At 44.1% G+C, this 26,741-nt stretch overlaps 1 protein-coding gene across 7 annotated transcripts in view; it reads left to right on the top strand.

The window, feature by feature from the left end:
• Positions 1-26,741, top strand: part of l3mbtl3 (L3MBTL histone methyl-lysine binding protein 3) — a 155,556-nt gene that overhangs the window by 72,726 nt on the left and 56,089 nt on the right. For 5 of the 7 annotated variants that reach the window (XM_073057302.1, XM_073057298.1, XM_073057300.1 and 2 more), the window contains 2 exons: positions 6,778-6,880; positions 22,703-22,870. In XM_073057302.1, coding sequence (XP_072913403.1) covers positions 6,778-6,880; positions 22,703-22,870 — 271 coding nt within the window. The remainder of the gene's footprint in view (positions 1-6,777; positions 6,881-22,702; positions 22,871-26,741) is intronic. The other 2 variants (XM_073057304.1, XM_073057303.1) reach the window with 1 other exon arrangement.

Genomic DNA, 26,741 nt, shown 5'->3' with positions numbered 1-26,741 from the left:
GAAAGGGTGCAGAAGAGGTTTACCTGGATGCTGCCACTGGAGAGGGTATGAGTTATGTGAGAGTGAAGTTGGACAAAGTTTGGTTGGGATCTCGAGCATTGAAGGATGACAGGACACCTGACGGAGAGGCATTGTTTTTCCACAGGGCAGACATGTCAAGTACAAGAGGGCATGTGGTTAAGGTTAGAGAAGGAAATGTGCAGGACAATTTTTTTTAACACGGAGAATGGTAGATATTTGGAAAAAGCTGTGGTGGAAACAGATATGATCGTGGCATTTCAGAGAACATTAGACACATGTTTATACAGAAGTGGAGGAATTTGGATCATATACAGACAGAAGGGAATTAGTTTAATTTTGCATTGTGTGGAACAGACATTGTAGCAAAAAAAGGAATAAGTGCACCATGAGCAGATTCAAAGTTAGTAGCAAATTAGAGTCATAAAATTAAAACGAGAGGTTGGGCAGGGTAGGACTTTATTCTTTAAAGTGTAAAGAACTGAATGGTGGCCATGTACAAGTAATGGTAATGGCAGTGGTGGCGCTGAGTAGGCTACGGTCAATTATGGAAAACTCTGAACATCCTCTACATAGCACCATCCAGAGACAGAGAAGCAGTTTCAGCGACAGGTTACTATCGATGCAATGCTCCTCAGACAGGATGAAGAGGTCAATACTCCCCAATGCCATTAGGCTTTACAATTCAACCGCCAGGACTTAAGAACTTTTTAAAAGCTATTATTAATGCTTTTTGAGATAGTGATTTAGATGCATATCATATTTTTACTGAGTTAAGTATTGTATGTAATTAGTTTTGCTACAACAAGTGTATGGGACATTGGAAAAAAAGTTGAATTTCCCCATGGGGATGAATAAAGTATCTATCGATCTATCTATCTATCTATCAAGTGTATAAAATGGTGAGGAGGAATAGATTAGTCAACACAATCTGTTTTCCATTGAAGGGAAGCTCAAAACTAAAGGGCATCGGTTTAAGGTGAGAGGAAAAAGATTTAAAAGGAGCAAGAGGGTTGTGAGTAAACAGAATGAGCTGCCAGATAAGGTGGTTGAGGCAGGTACGGCATTTAAAAGATAGTTGGATGGGATTGTGGAAAGGAGGTTTTTGGAGGGGGATATGGGACTAGATTGGTGGGCAAAATGGTCAGCATGGACTAGATGTGCCAAAGAGCCTGTTTACATGCTGTGTTACTTAGTGACTCTAAGTGAAGTTTCCAACTTAAATTTGTGCTTGATCAATGATTATACAGCCTGTAAAGAGGAGATAACCTCTGGATATCTGAGGACAAACAGTTGATTGATGGCAGTTTGAATGAAATTAACACTTGGTAGAAGATTATTGATTAAGTCATGTGGAATACAGTAATCTAAGATCTTATTGATTGACCAGAAGGTACAGTTTACAAAGTGGTTCAGAAGGCTTTTCTCCCCAGACTGAATGGATTCTTTACACACATCTGAACATACAAAATATGGCAGTATCTGACTGCTCAAACGGTGTGAAGCTTGGCAGTATTGTGCTGCAGGATCACATTGTCTTGCTTGGATGGAGATCTTGAAGTCATCTGAATTTGTTCATTCCCTTCTAAACCTGTTTAAGTGAAAATAGAAATTTTGCCAAATTATTTCAGATTATTCCATCATAGTGTAGTCGCCTGCAACGCGCTACTAAAGAAATACTAGAGGCAGAGAGAGCTGAACTCAGAATGCCTTTACTGATTAAAAACTGCACGCTTAAATCTCCCCTCCCGTGGGCCCATGTGACCCGCGGTGCGGACGTGACGTCAGACTGTCCCCAGAAGGTCTGCCCCGAGTGGGTAGTTTTGATCGTGTGTCTGCCCTCAGCTCCTGATGGCGGTTCGAGTCCCGTGTGTGCGGACTACCACCCCCCCCCCCCCCCCCCCCCCCCAGAAAGGTTCATCGGGGGAGTGGAGCCCCCAGTCCGTGTGGCTTGCCTGGGTGGCCGGCCCCGCCGACGCGGTGCGGGTACCCTCACTGGTTGCTCAATGTCCAAGTGCGCCGGTTTGAGGCGGTCCACTGTAAAAGTCTCTTCCCGGCCACCCACCTCCACGACACACGTGGTTCCATTGTGCCGGATCACCTTGAAGGGCCCCTCGTATGGCTGCTGTAGAGGTGACCTGTGCATGCCCCCCGCGAATAAAAACATACTCACAGTCTCGGAGGTCTTTAGGAGTGAAGGATGACGTGGGACCATGCCTGGAGGTTGGGACCGGTGCCAGGGTCCCTACCTTGTCCCGCAGCCTCGTTAGCATCGCTGCTGGAGTTTCTTCCTAACCTCGGGCCTCTGGTATGAACTTGCCCGGGACCGTCAGGGGGGTGCCATAGACCAATTCCGCCGAGGAGGGGTCCAGGTCCTCCTTGGGGACTGTGCGGATGCCCAGTAGGACCCAGGGAAGCTCATCTGTCCAGTTGGGGCCCCTGAGGCGCGCCATCAGGTCCAACGAGATGCTGGTGGAATTGCTCTACCATACCGTAGGACTGGGGATAGTATGCTGTCGTGTGATGCAGCTGGGTGCCCAGGAGCTGCGCCAGTGCTGTCCACAGACCAGACGTGAACTGCACCCCTCTGTCGGAGGTGATGTCCACTGGGAGGCCGAACCTGGTGATCCAGTTTGCAGTGAGCGTCCTGGCGCAGGACTCAGTGGCTTCCGGCCATCTGGTGAACTGTCTTCCATGGTAAAGATATACCTGATGCCCCGGGAGACTGGCAGGGGGCCGACGATGTTCACGATGTTGGAACCTCGTGTGCGTCGGCTGGAACTGCTGGAGGGGAGCCTTCACGTGTCGCTGGACTTTGGCGGTTTGGCAGTGTACGCAAGTCCTGGCCCAGTGTCCGACCTGTTTGCGCAAACCGTGCCAGACGAATCTGTCCGCTACCAGCTTGATGGAAGGGTGGGCCATGTCGTGCAACGTGTCGAACACCCGGCGCCTCCGTGCTGCTGGTACCACGGGTCGGGGTTTGCTGATAGACATTTCGCACAGGAGTCGATCCGCTGCCGGGCCGATGAAGACATCCTCCAGCTGGAGCCCCGAAACGGCGGTGCAGTAAGCCGGGATCTCGATGTCCGACCGTCGTGCTTCCGCCAGTGCTGCGTAGTCTATTCCTGAGGACGATATGCTTACTGAGTGGAGGCAGGGGCGAGACAGTGTGTCGGCGACGACGTTGTTCTTCCCTGCAATGTGGTGGACGTCGGTGGTGAATTCTGAAATAAAGGACAGGTGCCTCTGCTGCTGAGCCGACCATGGGTCCGATACCTTGGCCAGTGCAAAGGTGAGGGGCTTGTGGTCCATATACACGGTGAACTCCCTTCCCTCGAGGAAGTACCGGAAATGCCGGATAGCCAGGTAGAGCGCTAGCAACTTTCTGTCGAAAGCGCTGTACTTCACCTCTGGTGGCCGTAGGTGCCGGCTGAAGAAAGCGAGCAGTCGCCACTGGTCCTCAACGAGCTGCTCCAGGACTCCGCCGACTGCCGTGTCGGAAGCGTTGACCGTGAGTGCCGTGGGTACATTGACTCTCGGGTGCACTAGGAGGGCCGCCTTTGCCAGCGCCTCCTTGGCCTGTTCGAACGCCTCCGTGGACTCCGCGTCCCATGCTACTTCTTTGGCCTTGCCGGCCATCAGGCTGAACAAGCGTCTCATGATGCGTGCTGCCGCCGGCACAAACCGATGATAAAAGTTGACCATCCCTACGAACTCCTGCAGGCCCTTGACCGTGCTGGGCTTGGGGAACTGGTGGATGGCCTGGACCTTGTCGGGTAGGGGAACTGCACCATGTTGGTTGACTCTGTGGCCCAAGAAGTCGATCTCCGTCAGCCCGAACTGGCACTTTGCCGGATTGATTGCCAGTCCGTGGTCGCTCACACGTTGGCAGAGCTGGCACAAATGTGCCACGTGCTCTTGGTGCGAACTGCTGGCCACCAGGATATTGTCCAAGTAAATGAAAGCAAAATCCAGGGCGCGTCCCACTGAGTCCATGAGCCTTTGGAAAGTTTGGGCTGCATTCTTGAGACTGAAAGGCATCCTCAGGAATTCGAACAAGCTGAACGGGGTGATGAGGGCTGTCTTGGGCACGTCATCAGGGTGCACTGGGATCTGATGATGTCGATTTTCGAGAAGATGGTCATTCCGTGCAGGTGCGCCGAGAAGTCCTGGATATGGAGTACCGGGTATCTTTCGGCGGTTGTGGCGTCATTGAGCCTTCTGTATTCTCCACAGGGCCTCCATCCTCCTGCGGATTTGGGCACCATGTGCAGCGGGGATGCCCACGGGCTGTCTGAGCGGCGTACGATTCCCATCTCTTCCATCTTACGGCACTCCTCCTTGGCGAGGTGGAGCTTGTCGGGCGGGAGCCTGCGAGCTCGGGCGTGCAGTAGCGGTCCTTGCGTGGGGATGTGGTGCTGCACGCCGTGCTTGGGGTTGGCCATGGAGAACTGCAGGGTGACTGGAGGGTAATTCCGCCAACACCCTGGTGAATTCGTTACCCGAGAGGGTCACGGAATCCAGGTGGACGGCCGGTAGCTTGGCTTCTCCGAGCTGGAAAGTCTGGAACGTCTTGGCGTGGACCCAACCGCCAGCCTTTTAGGTCGATTAGGAGGCAGTTGGCGCGTAGGAAATCTGCCCCTAGCAGTGGCTGTGACACTGCTGCCAATGTGAAAGTCCAAGTGAAACGGCTGGACTCGAAATGCAGTGAGATAGTTGGCGGGCCGTATGTCCGAATACTGGTGCCATTTGTAGCGGCGAGTTCGGGGCCTGGGACCGCGTTATGAGTGTCCATGTTCGAGGGGGGGGGGAGTACGCTGACTTCGGCCCCGGTGTCTACCAGGAAGTGCCGTCTGGAGTGTCGGTCCCAGAGGTACAGGAGGCTGTCTTGGTGGCCAGCCGTCATAGCCATTAGTGACGGCTGGCTCCGGCGTTCCCCGGAAAAACCTCGAGCGGGTAGTTCCAAACGTGCTACCGTGTGTCTGCCCGCGGCTCCCGATGGCGGTTCGAGTCCCGTGTGTGCGGGCCATCACAATAGATCAAAATGGGGTAATTGAAATAAAAACCTCAATGTAAACTACTTGCTGTTCAATCTGGTAAAGAGATTATGACTGGTGAATGAAAACCACTGTTAAAAAAATCTGTTCAGTCTGGGGAAAAAAGCCTAATGAACCACTTTGTAAACTGTACCTTCTGGTCAATCAATACGATCTTGGATTACTGTATTCTGCATGACTTAATCACTAATCTTCTACCAAGTGTTAATTTCATTCAAACTGCCATCATTCAACTGTTTGACCTCAGATATCATGGTTATCTCCTCTTTCCAGGGTGTATAATCATTGATCAAGCACAAATTTATCAAGACTTGTAGAAATACGGACAGTTAAACTTGCATAACCTCACATTGAAAACAGCTGTAAGAGCACATTAAATTTCTAAACAAAAATGCCACCTGAAAGCTGACAAGTTATTCCACGCATCTGTCTTGCCAAAGGTACTAAGAATTCTTGTATTTCTGGCATAACTTTAAAGAATGTTTGTATTCTTCACGGTCTCTGCCATTCTTTGAACTTATCAAATGTGTGGAGAGGGGGAGCTTGCTACATGGACAGCAACTTGCTCTCCATATCGTACTGTCAGGCTTGCGTATCCAGACAGCTAGAATGCAATATGTGTTCAGTTCTGGTCACCGAATTATAGGAAAGATATCAATAAATTAGAGAGAGTGCAGAGACGATTTACTAGGATGTTACCTGGGTTTCAGCACTTAAGTTACAGAGAAAGGTTGAACAAGTTAGGTCTCTATTCATTGGAGCGTAGAAGGTTGAGGGGGGATTTGATCGAGGTATTTAAAATTTTGAGAGGGATAGATAGAGTTGACATGAATAGGCTGTTTCCATTGAGAGTAGGGGAGATTCAAACGAGAGGACATGATTTGAGAGTTAGGGGGCAAAAGTTTAAGGGAAACACGAGGGGGTATTTCTTTACTCAGAGAGTGATAGCTGTGTGGAATGAGCTTCCTGTAGAAGTAGTAGAGGCCAGTTCAGTTGTGTCATTTAAGGTAAAATTGGATAGGTATATGGACAGGAAAGGAGTGGAGGGTTATGGGCTGAGTGCGGGTAGGTGGGACTAGGTGAGATTAAGAGTTCGGCACGGACTAGGAGGGCCGGAATGACCTGTTTCCGTGCTGTGATTGTTATATGGTTATAACCATGGTCAACCCTGACCGGTGGAGACCTCACTCCCTTTAAAAATACAGTGCCTTAATGCTCTGTGTAGCATTAAAATGAATACAGGGTCTATCAAATAATTCAAATGAGCAGCCGATCCACACGGATGAGAGTGATAGGCATTCTTGTACCCTTCTTAATTCTAACTCATTCTGAATCGAAGCTTTATGAACCATTAAAAAATGTTGAGGGCAACAGAAAAGACCTCAAGACTCTAGCAGCCTACAGGAGTTCTAGTGGAGTTTTCATGTTCTCCTTTTGACCAGGTGCTCCCATGTACCTAAGATGGGTAGGTTGATAGCTTATTTGGCCATTGTACATGTCCCTGATATTAGGTGAGTACTAGAATCTAAGTGAGGTTGATGGGGATGTAGCAAGAATTCGGGGTAAATTAGTGAGGGAATGGGATTGCTCTTAGGAGTTGGTATCAAATTATTGGGCTAAAATAGCCTTCTGTGGCAAAATGGAATACAGTAAATATGACAGAGTTTGGAGAATTAACAGCTTGTGTTTTGATTGCAAATAGGTCCTTTGGATCTGGTGGAAGCCTCAGAACAGGGCGGATGCCCTACGCCAGGCTGTAAAGGCATCGGCCACATAAAAGGAGTAAAACATTCTGGCCACCACAGGTAAAAGAGCAGTGTTTGAAAAAGATGCATTTTGTTCTTGCGTTCAGAGTTGAATTTGATACTACAGTATCTTTTAATTAGTTTTATGGAGCTCCGGAGATCTGAGCATAAAATACAGGCAGACATTCCAGTGCATTCTGTCTTTAGGTGTGCTGTTAAACCGAGGCTCTGGCGGAAAGTGAAAGGTCCCTTGTCACTCTCTTCCTGACGAAGCACAGCATTTGAGTAGCTTGTTTTTATCTCAAACAGCAGCACTGAAACAAGTTACCTGGATGTTAGCTCAGTGCTGGTTTTGAGAGCTCCCTGCTTACACTGAGTTGTATTTTCTGCATTGACTGTACTGGACTGGTCATTAATCACTTCTGATGCCCCAGGGTTGTGGAAGCTTTGATGGAGATGGAAGATTTTCTGGAGTGTATTCATAAACCATCTTTTATATGTCTTGAATATATTGTCTAGACAAAGTATTTCTTTTTATCAGTGACATACACATTTAATGGGCTGCATTGTGCTCCCAGGGATTCACAACTTGGGCTCCATTTTCCCTTTTTCTCCTTTTTTCTGGGGGGGGGGTATGTGTGTGTGGTGAGTGCAGCTGGATTTGAAGCATATGTATCCACAAATGTCTTGTGATGAATAACCCTGGGTTACAAATGACCTGACATAAACAAATCTAACTTAAATCAAATTAGAAACATAGAAACACAGAAAACCTACAGCACAATACAGGCCCTTCGGCCCACAAAGTTGTGCCAAACATGTTCCTACCTTAGAAATTACTAGGCTTACCCATAGCCCTCTATTTTTCTAAGCTCCATGTACCTATCCAATAGTCTCTTAAAACACCCTATTGTATCCACCTCCACCACCGTTGCCAGCAGCCCATTCCACGCACTCACCACTCTGCGTTTTTTAAAAAAACTTACCCCTGACATCTCCCCAGCACCTTAAACCTGTGTCCTCTTGTGGCAACCATTTCAGCCCTGGGAAAAAACCTCTGACTATCCACATGATCAATGCCTCTCATCATCTTATATACCGCTCTCAGGTCACCTCTCATCCTGATTAAATGTTTGTCGAGCAATATGATATGAGTAGCTATAGAGAATGGGCATTTCTGACTGCTCAACAATGGAGCCTTGAATAACCCAATCACTGTTTGTCAAATCAGAATCAGGTTTATTATCATCGGCATGTGATGTGAAATTTGTTAACTTAGCCACAGCAGTTCAATGCGATACTTAATAAAGAAGAGGAAAAAACAATAAAATAAAAATAGTAATAATAATAATACAGTATATGTATATTGAAAAGATTTAAAGTGTAAAAAAAGCAGAAATACTATATATTTCAAAAAAAGTGAGGTAGTGTCCAAGGGTTCAATGTCCATTTAGGAATCGGATGGCAGAGGAGAAGAAGCTGTTCCTGAATCGCTGAGTGTGTGCTTTCTGGCTTCTGTACCTCCTACCTGATGGTGAGAAAAGGTCATGCCCTGGATGCTGGAGGTGCTTAATAATGGACGCTACCTTTCTGAGACACCGCTCCCTAAAGATGTCCTGGGTACTTTGTAGGCTAATATCCAAGATGGAGCTGACTAGATTTACAACCTTCTACAGCTTCTTTCAGTCCTGTGCAGTAGCCCCTCCATACCAGACGGTGATGCAGCCTGTCAGAATGCTCTCCCCAGTGCATCTACAGAAGTTTTTGAGTGTATTTGTTGATATGCCAAATCGCTTCAAACTCCTAATAAGGTATAGCTGCTGTCTTGCCTTCTTTATAAGTACATCAATATGTTGGGACCAGGTTAGGTCCTCAGAAATCCTGACACCAAGGAGCTTGAAACTGCTCACTCTTTCCACTTCTGATCCCTCTGAGGATTGGTATGTATTCCTTTGTCTTAAACTTCCTGAAGTCCACAATCAGCTCTTTCATCTTACTGACGTTGAGTGCCATGTTATTGCGCAACACCACTCCACTAGTTGGCACGTCTCACTCCTGTACGCCATCTCATCACCACCTGAGATTCTACCAACAATGGTTGTATCATCAGCAAATTTATAGATGGTATTTGAGCTATGCCTAGCCACACAGTCATGTGTATACAGAGAGTAGAGCAGTGGGCTAAGAACACACCCCTGGGGTGTGCTAGTGTTGATCATCAGCGAGGAGGATATGTCATCACCAATCCGCACATATTGTGGTCTTCCAGTTCGGAAGATCCAATTGCAGAGCGAGATACAGAGGCCCAGGTTCTGCAACTTCTCAATCAGGATTGTGGGAATTATGGTGTTAAATGCTGAGCTATAGCCGATGAACAGCATCCTGACATAGGTGTTTGTGTTGTCCAGGTGGTCTAAAGCTGTGTGGAGAGCCATTGAGATTGCGTCTGCTGTTGACCTATTGTGGCGATAGGCAAATTGCAATGGGTCCAGGTCCTTGCTGCGGCAGGAGTTCAGTCCAGTCATGCCCAGCTTCTCAAAACATTTCATCACTATTAATATGAATGCTACTGGGTGATGGTCATTAAGGCAGCCCACATTATTCTTCTTAGGCACTAGTATAATTGTTGCCTTTTTGAAGCAAGTGGGAACTTCCGCCCATAGCAGTGAGAGGTTGAAAATGTCCTTGAATACTCCTGCTAGTTGGTTGGCACAGGTTTTCAGAGCCTTACCAGGTACTCCATCAGGGCCTTCCGCCTTAAAGACAGCCTAACATTGGCCTCTGAGACAGAGATCACAGGATCATCAAGTGCAGCAGAGATCTTCACAGCTGTAGCTGTGTTCTCCCTTTCAAAGCGGGAATGAAAATTAGGAAAATTGACCAAGGTATCTTGAACTAAGCTATTGGTTATTTCTTTAAAACCCACTTATAAATAAATACAGGAAACTAAAGCAAAATAATGAAACAGACTGTTTCCCATTGCCTCCTATCCTGAAGGCTTTGAATATTGAAATTCCCCATTGAAACCAGTGGGTCTTGCATCCTTTGCCAGTTCTGTCTAGCACAGGATCGAAGTTGATTTCCTCATTATTATGTTGGGGGAATCTGAGCTAGATTCTTGTAGCAACTTTGGATCCCACTGATGTGGAACATTTGCTTACCCCTGTCCCATCTCTGAAATGGGATTTGACATCATAATACAGTGGATTCCGGTTAATTGGGCCTTCAGTTAACTGAGGCAACTGCTTATTTGAGACAACTGTTAAAAATACAAAAAACTAATCGAGAAATTACCTTCATTTATTTGGGACACTATGCCATTTAATTAGGGTAGGAGACTTGCTAAACAGTTTCTAACTAAAACATAAGATCATAAGAAATTGGAGCAGGAGTAGGCCATCTGGCCCGTCGAGCCTGCTTTGCTATTCAATAAGATCTTGGCTGAATTGGTCATGAACTCATCGCTGCCTTTTTCCCCATAACCGTTAATGCAAAAATCTATCCAACCTTGTCTTAAATATATTTAATACTGCACCGTGCTTAGAGCGAACAGATTTTAACCTCAGTTGCATGTATTTGTGTTCAAAAAGCAGCAAATTTTGTCACTGATAGTTGGTGACAAAAAAGCAGTAAGACAATCCAGAGCTGTTTTGCTCACTTCAGTTTCAGCCATTGAGGCTTTAATGAAATGATTTCACTACTTCAACAAATTGGGAGCTATGAAGAATTTGAAGCTATCGACAATTGTCTTCATTGTTACAATGAAAATGAAGACTTGGAGGATGCAATTGTCAAGGTAGACCTAGGTGTCTGCACTGATTTTAATTCACAGTCAGTCAAAAGAACATGGCAGTGTATTATCAATAACTATTAGGAATTAATACAGTATTATAGTACTGTAGTAGTGTTTGTAGTTTTCTAATTAGTTCTGTATTTCATTTAAACAGATAATTTGTTACTCAGTTAAACTGTAGTTTGTCTTTCTTTATACCTTTTCAATTATTTCTATGAAACTTCAGCTAATGGTGCAGCCACTTAAATGGGCCAAATATACTGGTGCCGATGTGTCTCAATTACTCGGAATCCACTGTATTGTTTTTATCAAGAGTGTAGAGTGATTTGCCTACTCCTGATAATTAATTATAAGCCAATAAGATAACCATTGGAATTGATAACTTTGTTATTTGCCACATTAAGTATAAGTTGTAAATCAAAATTCTGAGGAAAATTGTTTGCTATTATTTTATTTTTCATCATGATAGGACTTTCCATATATTTTTTGAAATTGATCATGTGTGCATAAGAATTTTTTTTAAAAAACGAAAGCCTAACCCATACAGTACCACTGACATGAATGGCTAAAGCTGTTGTGCTAACTTGTATCTTGCAGACTCTGGCTGCCATAATTTTATAAAACTGAAGTTATTTTCTGCAGTTATTGGAAGTGGTATTGTTAATTGCAAATTTCCACATTTGTGTAATAAAGCAAGTACTTCATCTTCACCAAGGGATAAATTGCTGATCAGTTTACATCAGAGAGATTAGATAGATATCTGGCTGGGATTGTTCACATTCTTGAACCTTGATTGTTTGATAGCTTGACAGTGAATTGGAAAATAACTGCCAGGTTGTCTTTTCAGAGACTTATACCTTCCTTGGTACTGTATTAGAATAAAAAGTATATGCAATGCTCAAGATAATCTAAGCTTCCTAAGCTCCGGAACCTGGGTCTTAGCACTCAGATCTGCAGCTGGATCTCCAACTTCCTCACAGACAGGACCCAGGCTGTAAAAATAGGGGACAAGCTCTCCTCTAGAATCACTTTGAGCACCGGTGCCCCACAAGGCTGTGTACACAGCCCCCTGCTGTACTCACTGTACACCCATGATTGTGTAGCCAAGTTTCCATCGAACTCAATATATAAGTTTGCTGATGAAACCTCAATTGTAGGCCGTATCTTGAGTAATGATGAGTCTGAGTACAGAAAGGAGATTAAGAACCTGGTGGCATGGTGCGAAGACAATAACCTATCCCTCAACGTCAGCAAGACGAAGGAATTGGTTGTTGATTTCAGAAGGAGTAGCGGACCGCACGACCCCATTTACATCAGTGGTGCGCAGGTGGAACAGGTCAAAAGCTTTAAGTTCCTCGGGGTGAATATCACAAATGACCTGACTTGGTTTAACCAAGCAGAGTCCACTGCCAAGAAGGCCCACCAGCACCTTTACTTCCTGAGAAAGCTGAAGAAATTTGGCCTGTCCCCTAAAACCCTTACTAATTTTTATAGATACACCTTCCAAATATACGGACCTGACTTGCACTACCTTACTTTCCCTTTTCTATTTTCTAATTATGATTTATAATTTAATTTTTTATTATATTTACTTCGATTTGTACTCCAGGGAATGTGAAACGCAGAAACAAATATCACTGTGATGATTGTACACTCTAGTATCAATTGTTTGGTGACAATAAAGTAAATAATCATAAGAACAAAGTAAACAAGGGCTACTTGGCATAGTTAGCTGTTGCATCATTCAATATGGCCATGACTGATCCAATCGTGGTTGCAACACCACTTCCATATTTTCTTCTCGGGGTCTATTCAATGTATTGTCTCTGCTTCAATTTGGCACCCTCAGATCTCCTCTGATAGAGGCTGCAAAATGGTCACTCCTCTTCAAGAGAAGGAATTCCTTTTCATCTCTGTCTTTAGTGGGTGACCCCTATATTTTGAAACTCTGCACCCCATTTCTAGATACTTCCCACTGGGGGGGAAAAATGTCCTCTCTGAACCTACCCTGTCAAACTATCTCAGAATTCTGTTTTCTTGAGATACAGCGCGGAATAGGCCCTTCCGGCCCTTCGAGTTGGGCCACCCAGCAATCCCCCAATTTTAACCCTAGCCTAATCATGAGACAATTTTCAGTGACCAATTACTCTACCAATCGGTACGTTTTTGGAATGTGGGAGGAAACTGGAACACCCAGAGGAAACCCACGCGGTCATGGAGAGAACGTACAAATCCTTACAGACAGTGGCAAGTATTGAACGCAGGCTCTGGTACTGTAAAGCGTTGTGCTAGCCACTATGTTTCTGTGCCGCACGTTAAAATAAAATCAACATCTCATTCTAAACTGCCATTAGTATAGGCTTAACTGTTCAGAGTAAAAGATCTGTAGACCATGATGGAGGCAACAGTCCAGGCATAAGACTACGGCTAAAGGTCTTCCCTCAGCTTTCCCACCCTGAGTACCTAGTCATTGACGAGGATATATTCAATAATGGAATGTTATCAATGGTGTTACCATTGAACTGCTCAGTGAAGGGGTATCTGTGCAGCTGTATGTCACAAGTGTAAATTGGATTTTGGAAGGCGAGCAGACTATAATTAGCCTTGAAGTTGCCCAGCCAGGTATTCTGATGTCTTTCGACTGTTGCTTCAAATAATGAAAGAAGCAAGTAGCAAGCTACTACTTCCACTGCGACTGATCCGATTTTAACTGAGCACATTATCTTCACGCGCATCAGTGGCTACTTAGGACTCTTCCTGAATCTTTCCTCCACTATCTTCAGAGTTGCTGCAATATTAATCTTCAAAGTTATCACCTGAGGATGAAGTTCTCTATATCGTGCACAGTAATACAAAGTATTTACTTTGTTCAAAAGGGATTTTGTTCTCTTTCCTCTGACTTAAAATTAGGTACGATATTCACAATGGGCAGAATATATTCTTACTGGTCTAAGGAGTGAAGTAATACAGAACAACATATGAGAGACAAACGTCATTTTGTATGTCTTCAAGGAATTAATGCTTTCAAAACGATGAACAAATTTAAAGCTGCTTTAGTTTTCTATGCACATAGGTAATATTTGATAAAATTGAATGCATCCAATCCGCAAATATTTTCAGGGGTATAATTATGTAAAGTTACCAGTCCAGGCTATAAATTTATATTTATATTATTCTGCGGGGAATCTCTTACAGTCTTTTTTTTTAAAGTGCAGATTGTAAGCAGATTTGCATTATCTATGGGATTTTTTACTTTGAAACTGTATCAAAAATGTAGAAATGTACAAGATGCGGGTGAGGCCATATTTGGAATATTATGTTCAGTTTTGGTCACCTCCCATAAGAAAGATGCTATTCAGCTGAAAAGATGCTGTTAAGGTGGAGAGAATGCAGAGAAAATTGGAGAATGTTCTTGGGACTCAAAGGACGGAGATATAGAGGGAGATTAAGCAGCCTGGGAATTTTTTCATTACAGCGTAGGAGAATAGGGTTGGTGGGGTGGAGCTAGGTCTCAATCAAAAGTGGTGTAAGGGGCTCCTTCCCTCCAGTAGCCTGCAGGTCACTCTTGGGCAAGGTGTAGCACCTGCTTAGCCCCCGATCAGGGTCACGTGGAGCCGTGGGAGCAGGTGGTGGGCGGTCATATGAGCAGCTGGTGCATATCACAAGTCCTGGTTATGCAACCACTGACGCCAGGCAGACAATCTTTAAGGAGTATTGATGATGGCTGGGGTCACCTGTCTTGTAAAGACACTGCCCAGAGGAAGGCAATGGCAAACCACTCCTGTAGAAAAATTTGCCAAGAACGATCATAGTCCTGGAACCATGATCGGCCAAGTCATGCGACATGGTGGTGATGATGTAGGAGAATGGGGGGGCGGGGTGGTCAGTGCAGTCTTTTTCCATTGGTTGGGGGAAATCAAGAATTAGTGGGCACAGGTTGAAAGTGAGAGGGATATGGGGCAAATGTGGGCAGATAGGGCCAACTTTGCTGGGAGTTTTGGTCAACGTGGACCAGTCAGGCTTTCTGTACTGTATGACTATGAACCTATAACTGCCTACAGAGTGGAACACATCTTAGAATAATTCCTTTCAAAAAGTTTACTATATAGCCTTACACGAGGAAATCTGCAGATGCTGGAAATTCAAGCAACACACACAAAATGCTGGTGGAACACAGCAGGCCAGGCAGCATCTATAGGGAGAAGCACTGTTGACGTTTCTGGCCAAGACCCTTCGTCAGGGCTAACTGAAAAGAAAGATAGTAAGAGATTTGAAAGTAGGAGGGGAAGGGGAAATGCGAAATGATAGGGGAAGATTGGAGGGGGTGGGGTGAAGCTGAGAGTTGGAAAGGTGATTGGCAAAAGGGATACACAGCTGGAGAAGGGAAAGGATCATGGGACGGGAGGCCTCGGGAGAAAGAAAGGGGGAGGGGAGCACCAGAGGGAGATGGAGAATGGGCAGAGAGAGAGGGGGGAAAAAGAGGGGGGAAAATAAATATATCAGGGATGGGGGTAAGGAGGGGAGGAGGGGCATTAACAGAATTTAGAGAAGTCAATGTTCATGCCTTCAGGTTGGAGGCTACCCAGCCAGTATATAAGGTGTTGTTCCTCCAACCTGAGTGTGGCTTCATCTTGACAGTAGAGGAGGCCATGGATAGACATATCAGAATGGGAATGGGACGTGGAATTAAAATGTAGCCTTATATAGCCTTAGTTTTATTTGCACATCTATTGAAAAGGAAAACAAATGTTAATGGGGCAATGTAAATGATCAATTGAACTGCATGGTGATTAAAGCAATATCATCCCAAAAAATATATAAAAATGCATGCACGTATACTACCTTTAATTTTTGGAGCACACTCATGATTTTGATTTAGTTTGGACTATTTACAGTAGGAAAATTAATGTAATTTGATACATTGACTTGGGAAAATAAAAAGATAAATGGCAGTTCTGAAGCTGTGGTGTGAAGCTGAGTTCTGTGCGCAACTGAGGACAATTGGCAAGTTCAAGAGGGTAGTAATATCAATCAAGTGAAGATCCAGAGAGTAAATAAAAATTAGATATTTCAAGCTACTTTTCCAAACAAATGGGATTCAAACTTTATCAGCAGTTACTAGGCTATGTACACAGTAGCCCCGGGTTGCATTGTAATAAGAGAACATGGTTTAAGCAAGAAGAATTGTTTGGGAAAAAATATAATTTGCTGTCAGAAGCCGGTTTCCTTTAAGGTTGTTCAGATATCTGTGTTGGTATATTAACATCTCCTAGTCTGAATATCTATTACAATAGTGTTAGAAATGGCGGTGCACATGATACCCTCTTCAGATGCCTGAGATTAACAATAGTCTTCAACTGGAATTTCACAAGGCTCCGCAGGAAACGCAAGCTTTTGGATGGGACGAGACCAAGACAAGCACAAATGAACTGTGGCATGGAAGGCAGCAGATGGCGCTGTTGTATCGGAGATGGCATTTGTGTATCCTGGTAGCCAGGAGCCTTGATTAGACAGGAGCATTAGAAGTTCATATCTTAACTGTATCTCCAGATCATGCTGATTTTGCAAGGAGTACCAAAGGTGCTTCAGCAGGCAATTAAAGAATCTCTAAAATTAGTTTTGATAATGTTAGCCAGTTAATGTTGACATTTATATCAATTCCAAGAGCATTAAATCCAGACTTTCAACTCTTGGACTAATGAACTCTTATTTCTGAGGAGAACATTTGTGCTTTATATTTTTGAAAAAAGATTCCTTGATCTACACAGCAGTCTGTTTTCTGTAACCCTTTCCAGAGCTCCACTGTTCCTGTAACTCTAAAGTGTAGTACATAGGACAGCTTAAGAAATATAGTTAAACTTAACTATGTGGGATCTTGTTACAGGTACTGTTTGCTCTGGTGCATAATTTTATGCCAAGATCTTTATTGCCATGGCAATAATTTAGTCAGTCTTACACATATGAAATACAATTATCTCCATTTATTTATTTATTCATTTTTGCCATACCATTCACCCACAACCAACCACCTTTCCACCCCTAGCTCCCAGCGTATAACACAGTTTTGTGTTTTTTCAGGTTGAGTTGTGCCGCTCTGCAAATCTGACTAAGTGTCTCCTGCTGCAGTTGACACTTGTGCAGATGAACTATTTACTGGATGACTTTGTGACTGCAATGCTCACTCGAGAGTATTATCAGGAGAAATTTGAGACACATTGATCCAGAACACGTCTGTTACTGGTCACCCAGAAGCAGTTGCTTTACTGCAGCTGTGCAATTTTTAAGCGGTCCCCCTGAACAATTCCCAGCCCTGATGTTGCAAGTCTGATGTGGGTAGATCATACCACCAAGGAACACAAACACACAGACACATTCTTTCTGCCATTTCCTTCACCCTCCTCCCCAAAAGATACCAGAACCCCACCCCAAACTCCTCCTCTGCTGCATCTGTGAATGAATTAATGAATGAATGATCTTTATTGTCATTATACATAGATACAATGAAACTCTGTTTGGCTTCCTCTCAGGCAATTAAATAAAGCAGTAGATAAAAACAAGACAGCAATAGAAAAACAGTGTTAAATAGTTAAGTAGCAGAAAATAAGTTGTAGCAGCACCAGAATATCACAGTAATGCACAAAGTGCCGTCAGTGCGAGTATTTGAGTCCTTGTGTGTGTTCACAGTTTCAGTCATTGTTCTGTGGGAGTGGTGTGATGGAGGCTACAGCTCTGGGGTAGAAGCTGTTCCTCAGTCTATTTGTTCTGGCTTTTAGTGTCCTGAACCTTTTGCTGGACGCCAGCGGGTCAAACAGGGAGTGGCCAGGGCGTGTGGTGTCTCTGGTTATGCTGATTGCTTTCCTCCTGAGTCTGCTGGAAAAGATGGTGTCCAGTCTTGGGAACTCCATCCTGACAGTTCGCTGGGCCGCCTTCACCACGCGATCGATGCAGGTCTTGCTGCTCAGCAGCTGTTCAGCTGGCACACCACACTGTGGCGCTGTTGGTCAGGATGGTTTCAGTTGTGCTTCTGTAGAAGTTGAGCACAGCTTTTGTGGGAGTTTGGCCTGTTTCAGCTTTCTGAGGAAGAAAGACCGCATTGTTGCTGCTGCCTGCACTTGTGCAGGACGTGACTTTCTTGCCTTTGTCATGCCACTAACTTCCTTGTGGACTTCTCAGATATTTTTTATTTCCCTCTCTAGAGACAAACTCTCTACCAGTATCTACTAAAATTCCACTGACTCTTACAGCGAGCTCGACTAAATCTCCTCCCTCTCATCTATTTCTCCACCACCATCACATCTGTACTTTCTGCTCTGGAGTTTCTGACGTGATGCCTTTTTTCCAGAAATGAGACGTCCCTTCTGCCCTCACACACATTTTCTCCATTCCTCTACCACCTAATCAAGCACCTGTCAACCTCCACTTGAAATCTACCCAATGACTTTGCGCCCACATTCTCCCATGACAATGAGTTCCACGGATCCACCACCTTCTGGCTAAAGAAAATTCCCCCTCATCTCTATTATAAACGACACCCTCTCATTCTGAGGCTCTGCCCTCTAGTCCTAGACCCTCATACTGTAGGAAACATCCTCTCTACATCCATTCTATCTCGGCTTTTCAATATTCACTAGGTTTCAGTGACATCCCCCTCATTCCTCTAAACTCCAGTGAGTACAGGCCCAGAGCCATCAAATCTTCCTTGTACATTAACCCTTTCATTCTTGGAATCATTCTTGCGAACCTCTACTGAACCCTCTCCGATGTTGACACTCCTTTTCTCAGATAAGGGGACCAAAATTGCTCACAATACTCCAAATGCAACTTGACAAATGCCTTACAAAACCTCAGCATTACACCCTTGCTCTTGTATTCTAGTCCCCTCAGAGTGCCTTCCTTCCTTTCGATTCAGCCTGCTAGTACACTTTTGGGGACTCCAATGACCCTTTGCACTATTGCTTTTTGAATTTTTCTCCCCATTTAGAAAATAATCTCTGCCTTTATTTCTTCTGCCAAAGTACGTGCCATGCACTTCCCCTGCATTATATTCCATCTGCCACTTCTTTGTACATTCTCCTGGTCCAAGTCTTTCTGCAGAATCCTTGGTTCCATATAACATGAAGAGAAGTGGTCCCAATAGCGATTACCACAGAACACCACTTTTCACTGGCAGCCAACCAGAAAAGGCCCCCTTTATTCCCACTCTTTACCTCCTGCCAATCAGCCAATGCTCTAACCGTGCTAGTATCTTTCCTGTAATACCATGTGCTCTTATCTTGTTAAACAGCTTCATATGCAGCACCTTGTCAAAGGCCTTATGAAAATCCAAGTAAATAACATCCACTGACTATCCTTTGTCTATCCTGCTTGTTATTTCCTCAGAGTTCCAGTAGATTTACCAGGAAAGATTTTCCCCTTAAGGAAACCATGTTTGCTTTGACCTATTTTATCACGTGTCTCCAAGTACCTCAAAACCTCATCCTTAATGAAGGACTCTAACATCTTCCCAACCACTATAGGCTAACTGGCCTATAGTTTACCTTTCTTCTACCTCCCTCCCTTCTTGAAGCTCGTGATTCTTAAAAGATCATTACTAATGCCTCCTCAATCTCTTTAGCCATCTCTTTCAGAACCCTGGGGTGTAGTCCATCTGGTCCAGATGACTTATCTGCTTTCTACGTACCTACTTCCAGGCTTTTCAGCTTCCCAAGCACCTTCTCCTCCGTACTAGCAACTGCACTCACTTCTGCCCCCAGACCCTCTCGAAATTCTGGCACACTGCTAGTGTCTTTCACATTGAATACTGAAGCAAAATACTTAAGTTTGTCTGCTATTTCTTTGTCCCCCATTATTACCTCTTCAGCATCGTTTTACAGCAGTCCATTATTGACTCTCGCTGTTTTTTTAATTTTTATATATCTGATAAAAACTTTTGGTATCTGCTTTTATATTAGTTTATATTATTTATTTTTTTCTCCTTATGGCTCTTTCAGTTGCCTTCCATCGGTTTTTAAAAGCTTCTCAATCCTCTAACTTCCTACTTTTTTTCTATATTATTTGCCCTCTAATTTGCTTTTATGTTGTTCCTAACTTCCCTTGTTAGCCATGGTTGCATGATCCTACCTTTTAGAATAGTTCTTCTTTGGGATGTACTGATCCGGCACCTTCTGAATTAAGACCATAAGATATATAAGATATCGAGTCTGCTCCGCCATTTCATCATGGCTGATCCATTTTCCTTCTCAGCCCCAATCTCCTGCCCCCCCCCCCCCCCCCGTATCCCTTCATGCCCTGACTTATCAAGAATCTATCAACCTCTGATGTAAATATGCACAAACATTTGGCCTCCATAGCCATCTGTGGCAACTAATTCACCCACTCTCTAGCTAAAGAAATCCCTCCTCATCTCTATTCTAAAATGATGCCCCTCTATTTTGAGCCTTTTGTCTTCTGGTCCTCGACTCTCCTGCCACAGGAAACATCCTCTCCACATTCACTCTATCAAGGCCTTTCAACATTTGATAAGTTTCAATTGGGTCACTCCTCATTCTTTTGAATTCCAGTGAATACCGGCCCAGAGCCATCAAACACTCTTCATATGACAAGCCATTCAATCCTGGAATCATTTTTGTGAACCTCCTTTGAACCCTCTCCAGTTTCAGCACATCCTTTCTCAGATAAGGGGCCATACTCACCATGCTACAAGTGAGGCCTCACCTGTTCTTTATAATGTCTTAACATTACATCCTTGATTTTGTACTCCAGGCATCTTGAAATGAATGCTAACGTTGCATTTGCCTTCTTCGCCACTGATTGAACCTGAAAATTAACCTTTAGGGAATCCTGCACAAGCACTCCCAAGTCCCTTTGCACCTCAAATTTTTTAATTTTCTCTCCACTTAGGATTGCCTCCAGAAACTCCAGCCATTGCTGATCTATCGTCAACCCTGCTAGTGTCCCCTTCCAATCAACTTCGGCCAGCTTCTCTTTCATGTCTCTGTAATTTTCTTTACTCCATTGTAATACTGATACACCTGACCTTATCTTCTCCCTCTCAAATTGCAGGGTGAATTCTATCATATTAGGATCACACCTCCTCAGTGTTCCTTAACCTTAAGCTCCCTCACCAATCCTGGTTCATTACTCAATGCCCAATCCAGAATTGCCTTTCTCCTAGTGGACTCAACCACAAGCTGCTCTTTTAAAAAAAGCTATCTCTTAGGCATTCTGCAAATTCCATCTCTTAGGATCCAGTATCAACCTGATTTTCTGTACCTGCATATTGAAATCCTCCGTGATTATCATAACATTTCACTTTTTGCACATTTTTTCTATCTACCATTGTAATTTATATCCCATATCCTGGCTACTGCTGGAAGGCCTGTTTATAATTCCCATTGGGGTCTTTTTACCCTTGCAGTGTCTTAACTCTGTCCACAAGGATCAGCATCTTCTGATCTATTGTCATCTCTTTCTACAGATTTGTTTGCAATTTTTACCAACAGAGGCACTCCAGCCTCTGCCTCCCTACCTGTGCTTTTGATACAATGTGTATCCTTGGATGATAAGCTCCCAACTATAATCTTCTTTCAGCCCCGACTCAGTCATGCCCACGGCGTCATATCTGCCAACCTCTAATTATGCTACGAGATCATCTACCATATTTTGTATGCTGCGTGCATTCAAATATAACACCTTCAGTCCTGCATTCATCATTCCTCTCAGGTTTTTTTTTTTGCCCTATGTTACACTTCACCTCATCCCATTGACTGCAATTTTGTCCTATCATCTGCCTGTCTGTGGTGGCCAGTGCTATCATGTTTGCTGTTGTGTGCTGGGGCAGCAGGCTGAGGGTAGCAGACACCAACGGAATCAACAAACTCATTCATAAGGCCAATGATGTTGTGGGGGTGGAACTGGACTCTCTGACGGTGGTGCCTGAAAAGAGGATGCTGTCAAAGTTGCATGCCATCTTGGACAATGACTCCCATCCACTCCATAATGTACTGGTTAGGCACAGGAGTACATTCAGCCAGAGACTCATTCCACCGAGATGCAACACTGAGCGTCATAGGAAGTCATTCCTGCCTGTGGCCATCAAACTTTGCAACTCCTCCCTCGGAGTGTCAGACACCCTGAGCCAATAGGCTGGTCCTGGACTTATTTCCACTTGGCATAATTTACTTATTATCATTTAATTATTTCTGGTTTTATTTTGTTATATTTCTACTCTATTCTTGGTTGGTGCAACTGTAACAAAACCCAATTTCCCTCGGGATTAATAAAGTATGTCTGTCTGTCTGTCAATCCTCACAGTCTCACTACACACTGCATCTACTTGTATACCAACTGCCCCATCCTCAGCCCTATCACTCCAGTTCCCATCCATCAATTCCCACCAGGTCCCGTTACCAATCACATCTTCCTCATTCCCCAACTTCAGGGTATATTCTCTCTGATTCCTCACCCATCCATTCCCACCCACTCCATCCTGTTCCCTGGCACTTATCCTTGCAAACACAGAAGGTGCAATACTTGTCCTTTCAGCTCACCAGCATTTGGAGACCTAAACAATCCTTCCTGAAGCAGAGATTCACGTGCACCCTTTCTAAGCTCAGCGTCCTCCTCTGCATCAGAGAAAACACGTCAGCGATGTGTTCACACCCCTCCCCCCAACCCCATCGCAGAATGTAGACCCAAAACTTTGATGCATCCTTCTTGCTTTTGCAGATGCTGAATCCATTAAGTGCTCCAGATTCCAGCACTTGCAAACTTGTTTCTCAATATTATTCATCAATATTATTGCATTGATGGATCAACTGCCCATAGAAAATATGTTAAAGGTGTAGTTCCTGTACAGCCAGCAGTATTGAATTCAAGTGAAACTGATAAAAGAAATGAATTTAATCCCCAATTCTCAAAAGTGAATTAACCATGGTTCTAACTCATTGGATCACTGAATTGTATCTTTATAGTGTTTAAAGCTGATTATAGTAAGAAATTTTGGGATTATTAAAGTTTGGCACCTTTCTTTATCATTGCAAAGAGAGGGATTATGCTGTTCACCAGTAAGAAATGGTTTTCCTTTGTAGTGCATTAGGTTGCCCATACTCTGAGATCAACCTCAACAGAGAAAATGTGCTACAGGATCGATTGAATGGAGAAATGCCAGTCTGTAGTCCTGGTATACAAAGGAACAAGAAGGTGGAAGCAGATGGAGTAGAAACGATCCCATGTTCATCTACCATCACATCTCAAGGGTCTGCGATTCTTTTTCATGTTGTTTTGTAGCTGAATGTTTCATACTTAGAACATTTCATTTCACTGAACCTTAGTTAATTGAATTCCTTTTCTGAGAGAATACTAAATCCGTTGGTATTTGAAAGCTCTGAATTATGTGATCTAGGATTGAAAATGGTTCACCTTCAAACAATGTTTACGTTGTATTTTCATTGTTACAGTTCTGGTTTATAGCTTTGTTATGCTTAACGTTTATTAATTCTGCTTCCTTTTTCCATTATCACTATGTTTCAATTTATTCTGGTTCGTTAATGTTATCTTTGCTCTCCGGCCATTGTTTTCTTATTGGATCATTTTAATTTTTGCTTAAATTATGCAATTGGCTTATCACCCCATTGCTTTATGCTATTATTTATTTAAAACTCTTTGAATTAATTTCCTGGGCCTTAATTGAATCAGTTTTTGTGTGGCATGTTCGAGTTTTGTTCCCTCATAATGTGGTTCACCCAGATGCATATCCATACCTAGCCCTGCCTCTCATCCAACTGTGTAGCTGCCCTACTTCTCCTCCCACATTGTGCTTTTGGCTACTTAATCTGAAATCTTTGTGTTCCTGGAGAAAACATGCATTCTTTACCCACAGTTTATTTGACCAGACTGAACGGTGTTTCCATTTCACTGCATAGTGCAGATAGCCTTGCACAGAGCCTAACCTCCTTGCTCTAAAACTGGTGTTAGGCGATTCTCTGGAATGGCACTTCAGATGAGGACATTGCCCAATAAATAGACCTTGAATTGGATGGGTGTACAATATATTCATTGTAGGTTTGAAGACATAAGAATTGATCTTGCTGAAACATATGTAAGGCTTTAAAAAGGACTTTACAGGATGGCCGCTTGGTGGATGTAACCTCTGGCTGGTGTTATGATCCCAGCCCCCTCCCTTGTGAGAATCGCAAGGGCGCTAGTGAAGGGGGGGGGGGGGGTCACTGACCCAAGAGAGAGACGTGCGGAAGTTCGCGTTTCCATAGGGATGAAAAAAAAGGCGACATTGACTATTGTCTCATGGAGACCATGTGAAAAGCCCTCGGGCAAAGTGGGCTGGTTGAGAGGGAGATCGCATCACCTGCAACCTGATTGACACCTGCGATCCCATGAAGAAGTATAAAGGAGGGTCTGGGGGGGGGACAACCCTCAGACGCACCAAGGAGACACCAAGGAAGCACGATACCGATTCCCGTGGGAGCGGGAAGCCATTTTGAAGGAAGCCACGTGCGTTAGATTCCGAATTTTGAATCTGTGGCTGGAACCAACGGAAGACCGCTTTTAACTAACAACGGGGAAGCCTGCTCCCCTGATTCCAAGGATTTGCTCCGTAAAGACAACGGGCAAGTGTTTATCCTTTCTCAACCATTTCTCTCTCTCCACAACGTGAAACCCCAGCGGTTCCCAAAAGGGAAAAGCCTGCAGACTTCTGAGTGACTCTTTATATTTCAATTGGACTTAGTATTATCCCCTAGACAACGATAGAGCTTATTTCTGATTGATTATTACTATACCTGTGCTGTAGATTGAGTAGTGACGACTTATATTAGCTGAATGTTTGTATTAACCTTACTTTTGTGCCCCTTTATAAATAAAAATGTTTAAAAATAGTACCATCAGACTTCAGCAGACATATCTATCTTTGCTGGTAAGTGACTCAGTTACGGAGTTCGTAACACTGGTAAGCTCCCAGAGGATGTGCAGAAAGAGAGGATCCTGGTTGTATGCATGTACAAATCCCTGAAAGTGAAAAGGCATTTTGTGAGGGTAGCTAGCAAAGATTATAGCAGTTTGGGACTCTTAAATAGAAGCCATGGAAGTACAAAGAAACATAGAAAGCCTACAGCACAATACAGGCCCTTCTGGCGCACAAAGCTGTGCAGAACAGGTCCTTACCTGAGAACTACCTAGACTTACCCATAGCCCTCTATTTTCTAAGCTCTATGTAGCCACCCAGGAGTCTCTTAAAAGACCCTATCGTTTCCACCTCCACCGCTGCTGGCAGCCCATTTCACGCACTCACCACTCTCTGCATAAAAAAACTTACCCCTGTCATCTCCTCTGTACCTACTTCCAAGCACCTTAAAACTGTGCCCTCTCATGCTAGCCATTTCAGCCCTGGGAAAAAGCCTCTGACTATCTACACGATCAATGCCTCTCATTATCTTGTACACCTCTCATCCTCTGTCGCTCTAAGGAGAAAAGGCTGAGTTCACTCAACCTATTCTCATGAGGCCTGCTCCCCAATCCAGGCAACATCCTTGTAAATCTCCTCTGCATCCTTACTATGGTTTCCACGTCCTTCCTATAGTAAGGCGGACAGAACTGAGCACAGTACTCCAAGTGGGGTCTGACCGGGGTCCTATATAGCTGCAACATTTCCTTTTGGCTCTTAAACTCAATCCCACGATTGATGAAGGCCAATGCACCACAGAGTCACCCTGCGCAGCAGGTGCGACTGTCCTATGGACTGGTTTGGGTCATTTGTGTCACAACTGGAATATTGCATCGTAACTGTTATTCTTCACCCGGCTCGAAAAAGGTGCAGAATTCATTAACTTCCATGGTCCACCGTCCCTCTCCTTCAGCCCTTTTCCACTTTCACCTATCGTTTGCAGGTACTTCATCCCCCTCCCCCCCAACAACTCACCTTCTCCCTTCACCTGGTCTCCCCTATCACTTTCCAGTGTGTATCCTCCTCCCCGCACCTTCTTATCCTCCCTCCCTTTCCAGTCCTGATGAAGGGCTTTGGCCCAAAACATTGGCTGCTTGCTCCCCTCCATAGACGCTGCCTGAATCGCAGAATTTTGTGTGTTGCTCAATTTCCAGCGCCTGCAGAATCTCTTGTATTTATCAACATGAACTAGAATAGGTTTGAGAAATGAAGGATTTTAGTCATGTTCACAGAAGCAGCAAGAGTTGTTCTCCTTGGAGAAAAGGAAAGTTAGAAGATTGGATTGAGCTGCACGATTGGCTTAATAGAGGGAAGCTGTTTTATTAGAAGAACCAGGGTTTTGATCTGCACAACTGCCTTAACTTGCTCTCGCAGGGAAAAGAAATAAGGTTAGATAAGGTTATGATCTGTAATGCGCTGCCTGTAGTGGTGGCAGAAATAATTAATCAGTACCTTCAATAGCAAAATGGAAAGGAATGAGAGAATTATTGTCATGTAACAACAGGGAAATAAGACTACCGAGATTGCTGTTCTATTTGCTGGGATAGACTGGGTGCGTGTGTGTGCTCTGAAGATTCTGTCAAGGGTCTGAAATTAGACAAGTGCTACCTTTTAAAAACTGAGATGAAGAGAAATATTTTGGAGCATTGTAGCTCATTGGAATTTTTTTTTACCTTAGTAAGATCTGATCATGTATTTAGGGAATAAAAGAATATGGAGATCGTTCATTGAAGTGGACTTACTGGCAGAGAAGGCTGAACCTGAGATAATCTGCTGCTTCTCCTATTCCGAGTTGCTTTCTGCTCCAGTTCTTTGCAGCCGCCTTTTGTTTTGGTCAAGGATGACTTGCTTCAGTTCTGCTGTGAGTTCTGGGGTGGTTAAGAAAGCAGTGTGGGAACCACAGACTCTTCCACCAGTACTTGAATGTGCAAGTGAGTTGATAGTTTGTATGATGAAGTTTTTCTCCCCCACTGCTTATGTAAGGCTTCCTTGTGCTCCTGGTGCCTGGCCTCAAGTTTCTCAGTGCCAGCCATTCTTCAGTTTGTGTGGTCTTGGCCCAGATATTCCCAGGAGTTTTCATCTCCACTGGGGCATTGTCTTGGTTGACTTTTACAAAAGGACACTGGAAATATCAAACCCATTTTTAAGTCAAAATCATTGCCCTCCTCATG

This window comes from Hemitrygon akajei, chromosome 9 (genome assembly GCF_048418815.1).
Source record: "Hemitrygon akajei chromosome 9, sHemAka1.3, whole genome shotgun sequence".
In the NCBI taxonomy this organism is placed as follows: domain Eukaryota; kingdom Metazoa; phylum Chordata; class Chondrichthyes; order Myliobatiformes; family Dasyatidae; genus Hemitrygon; species Hemitrygon akajei.
This window is presented reverse-complemented; position numbering and strand designations above follow the sequence as displayed.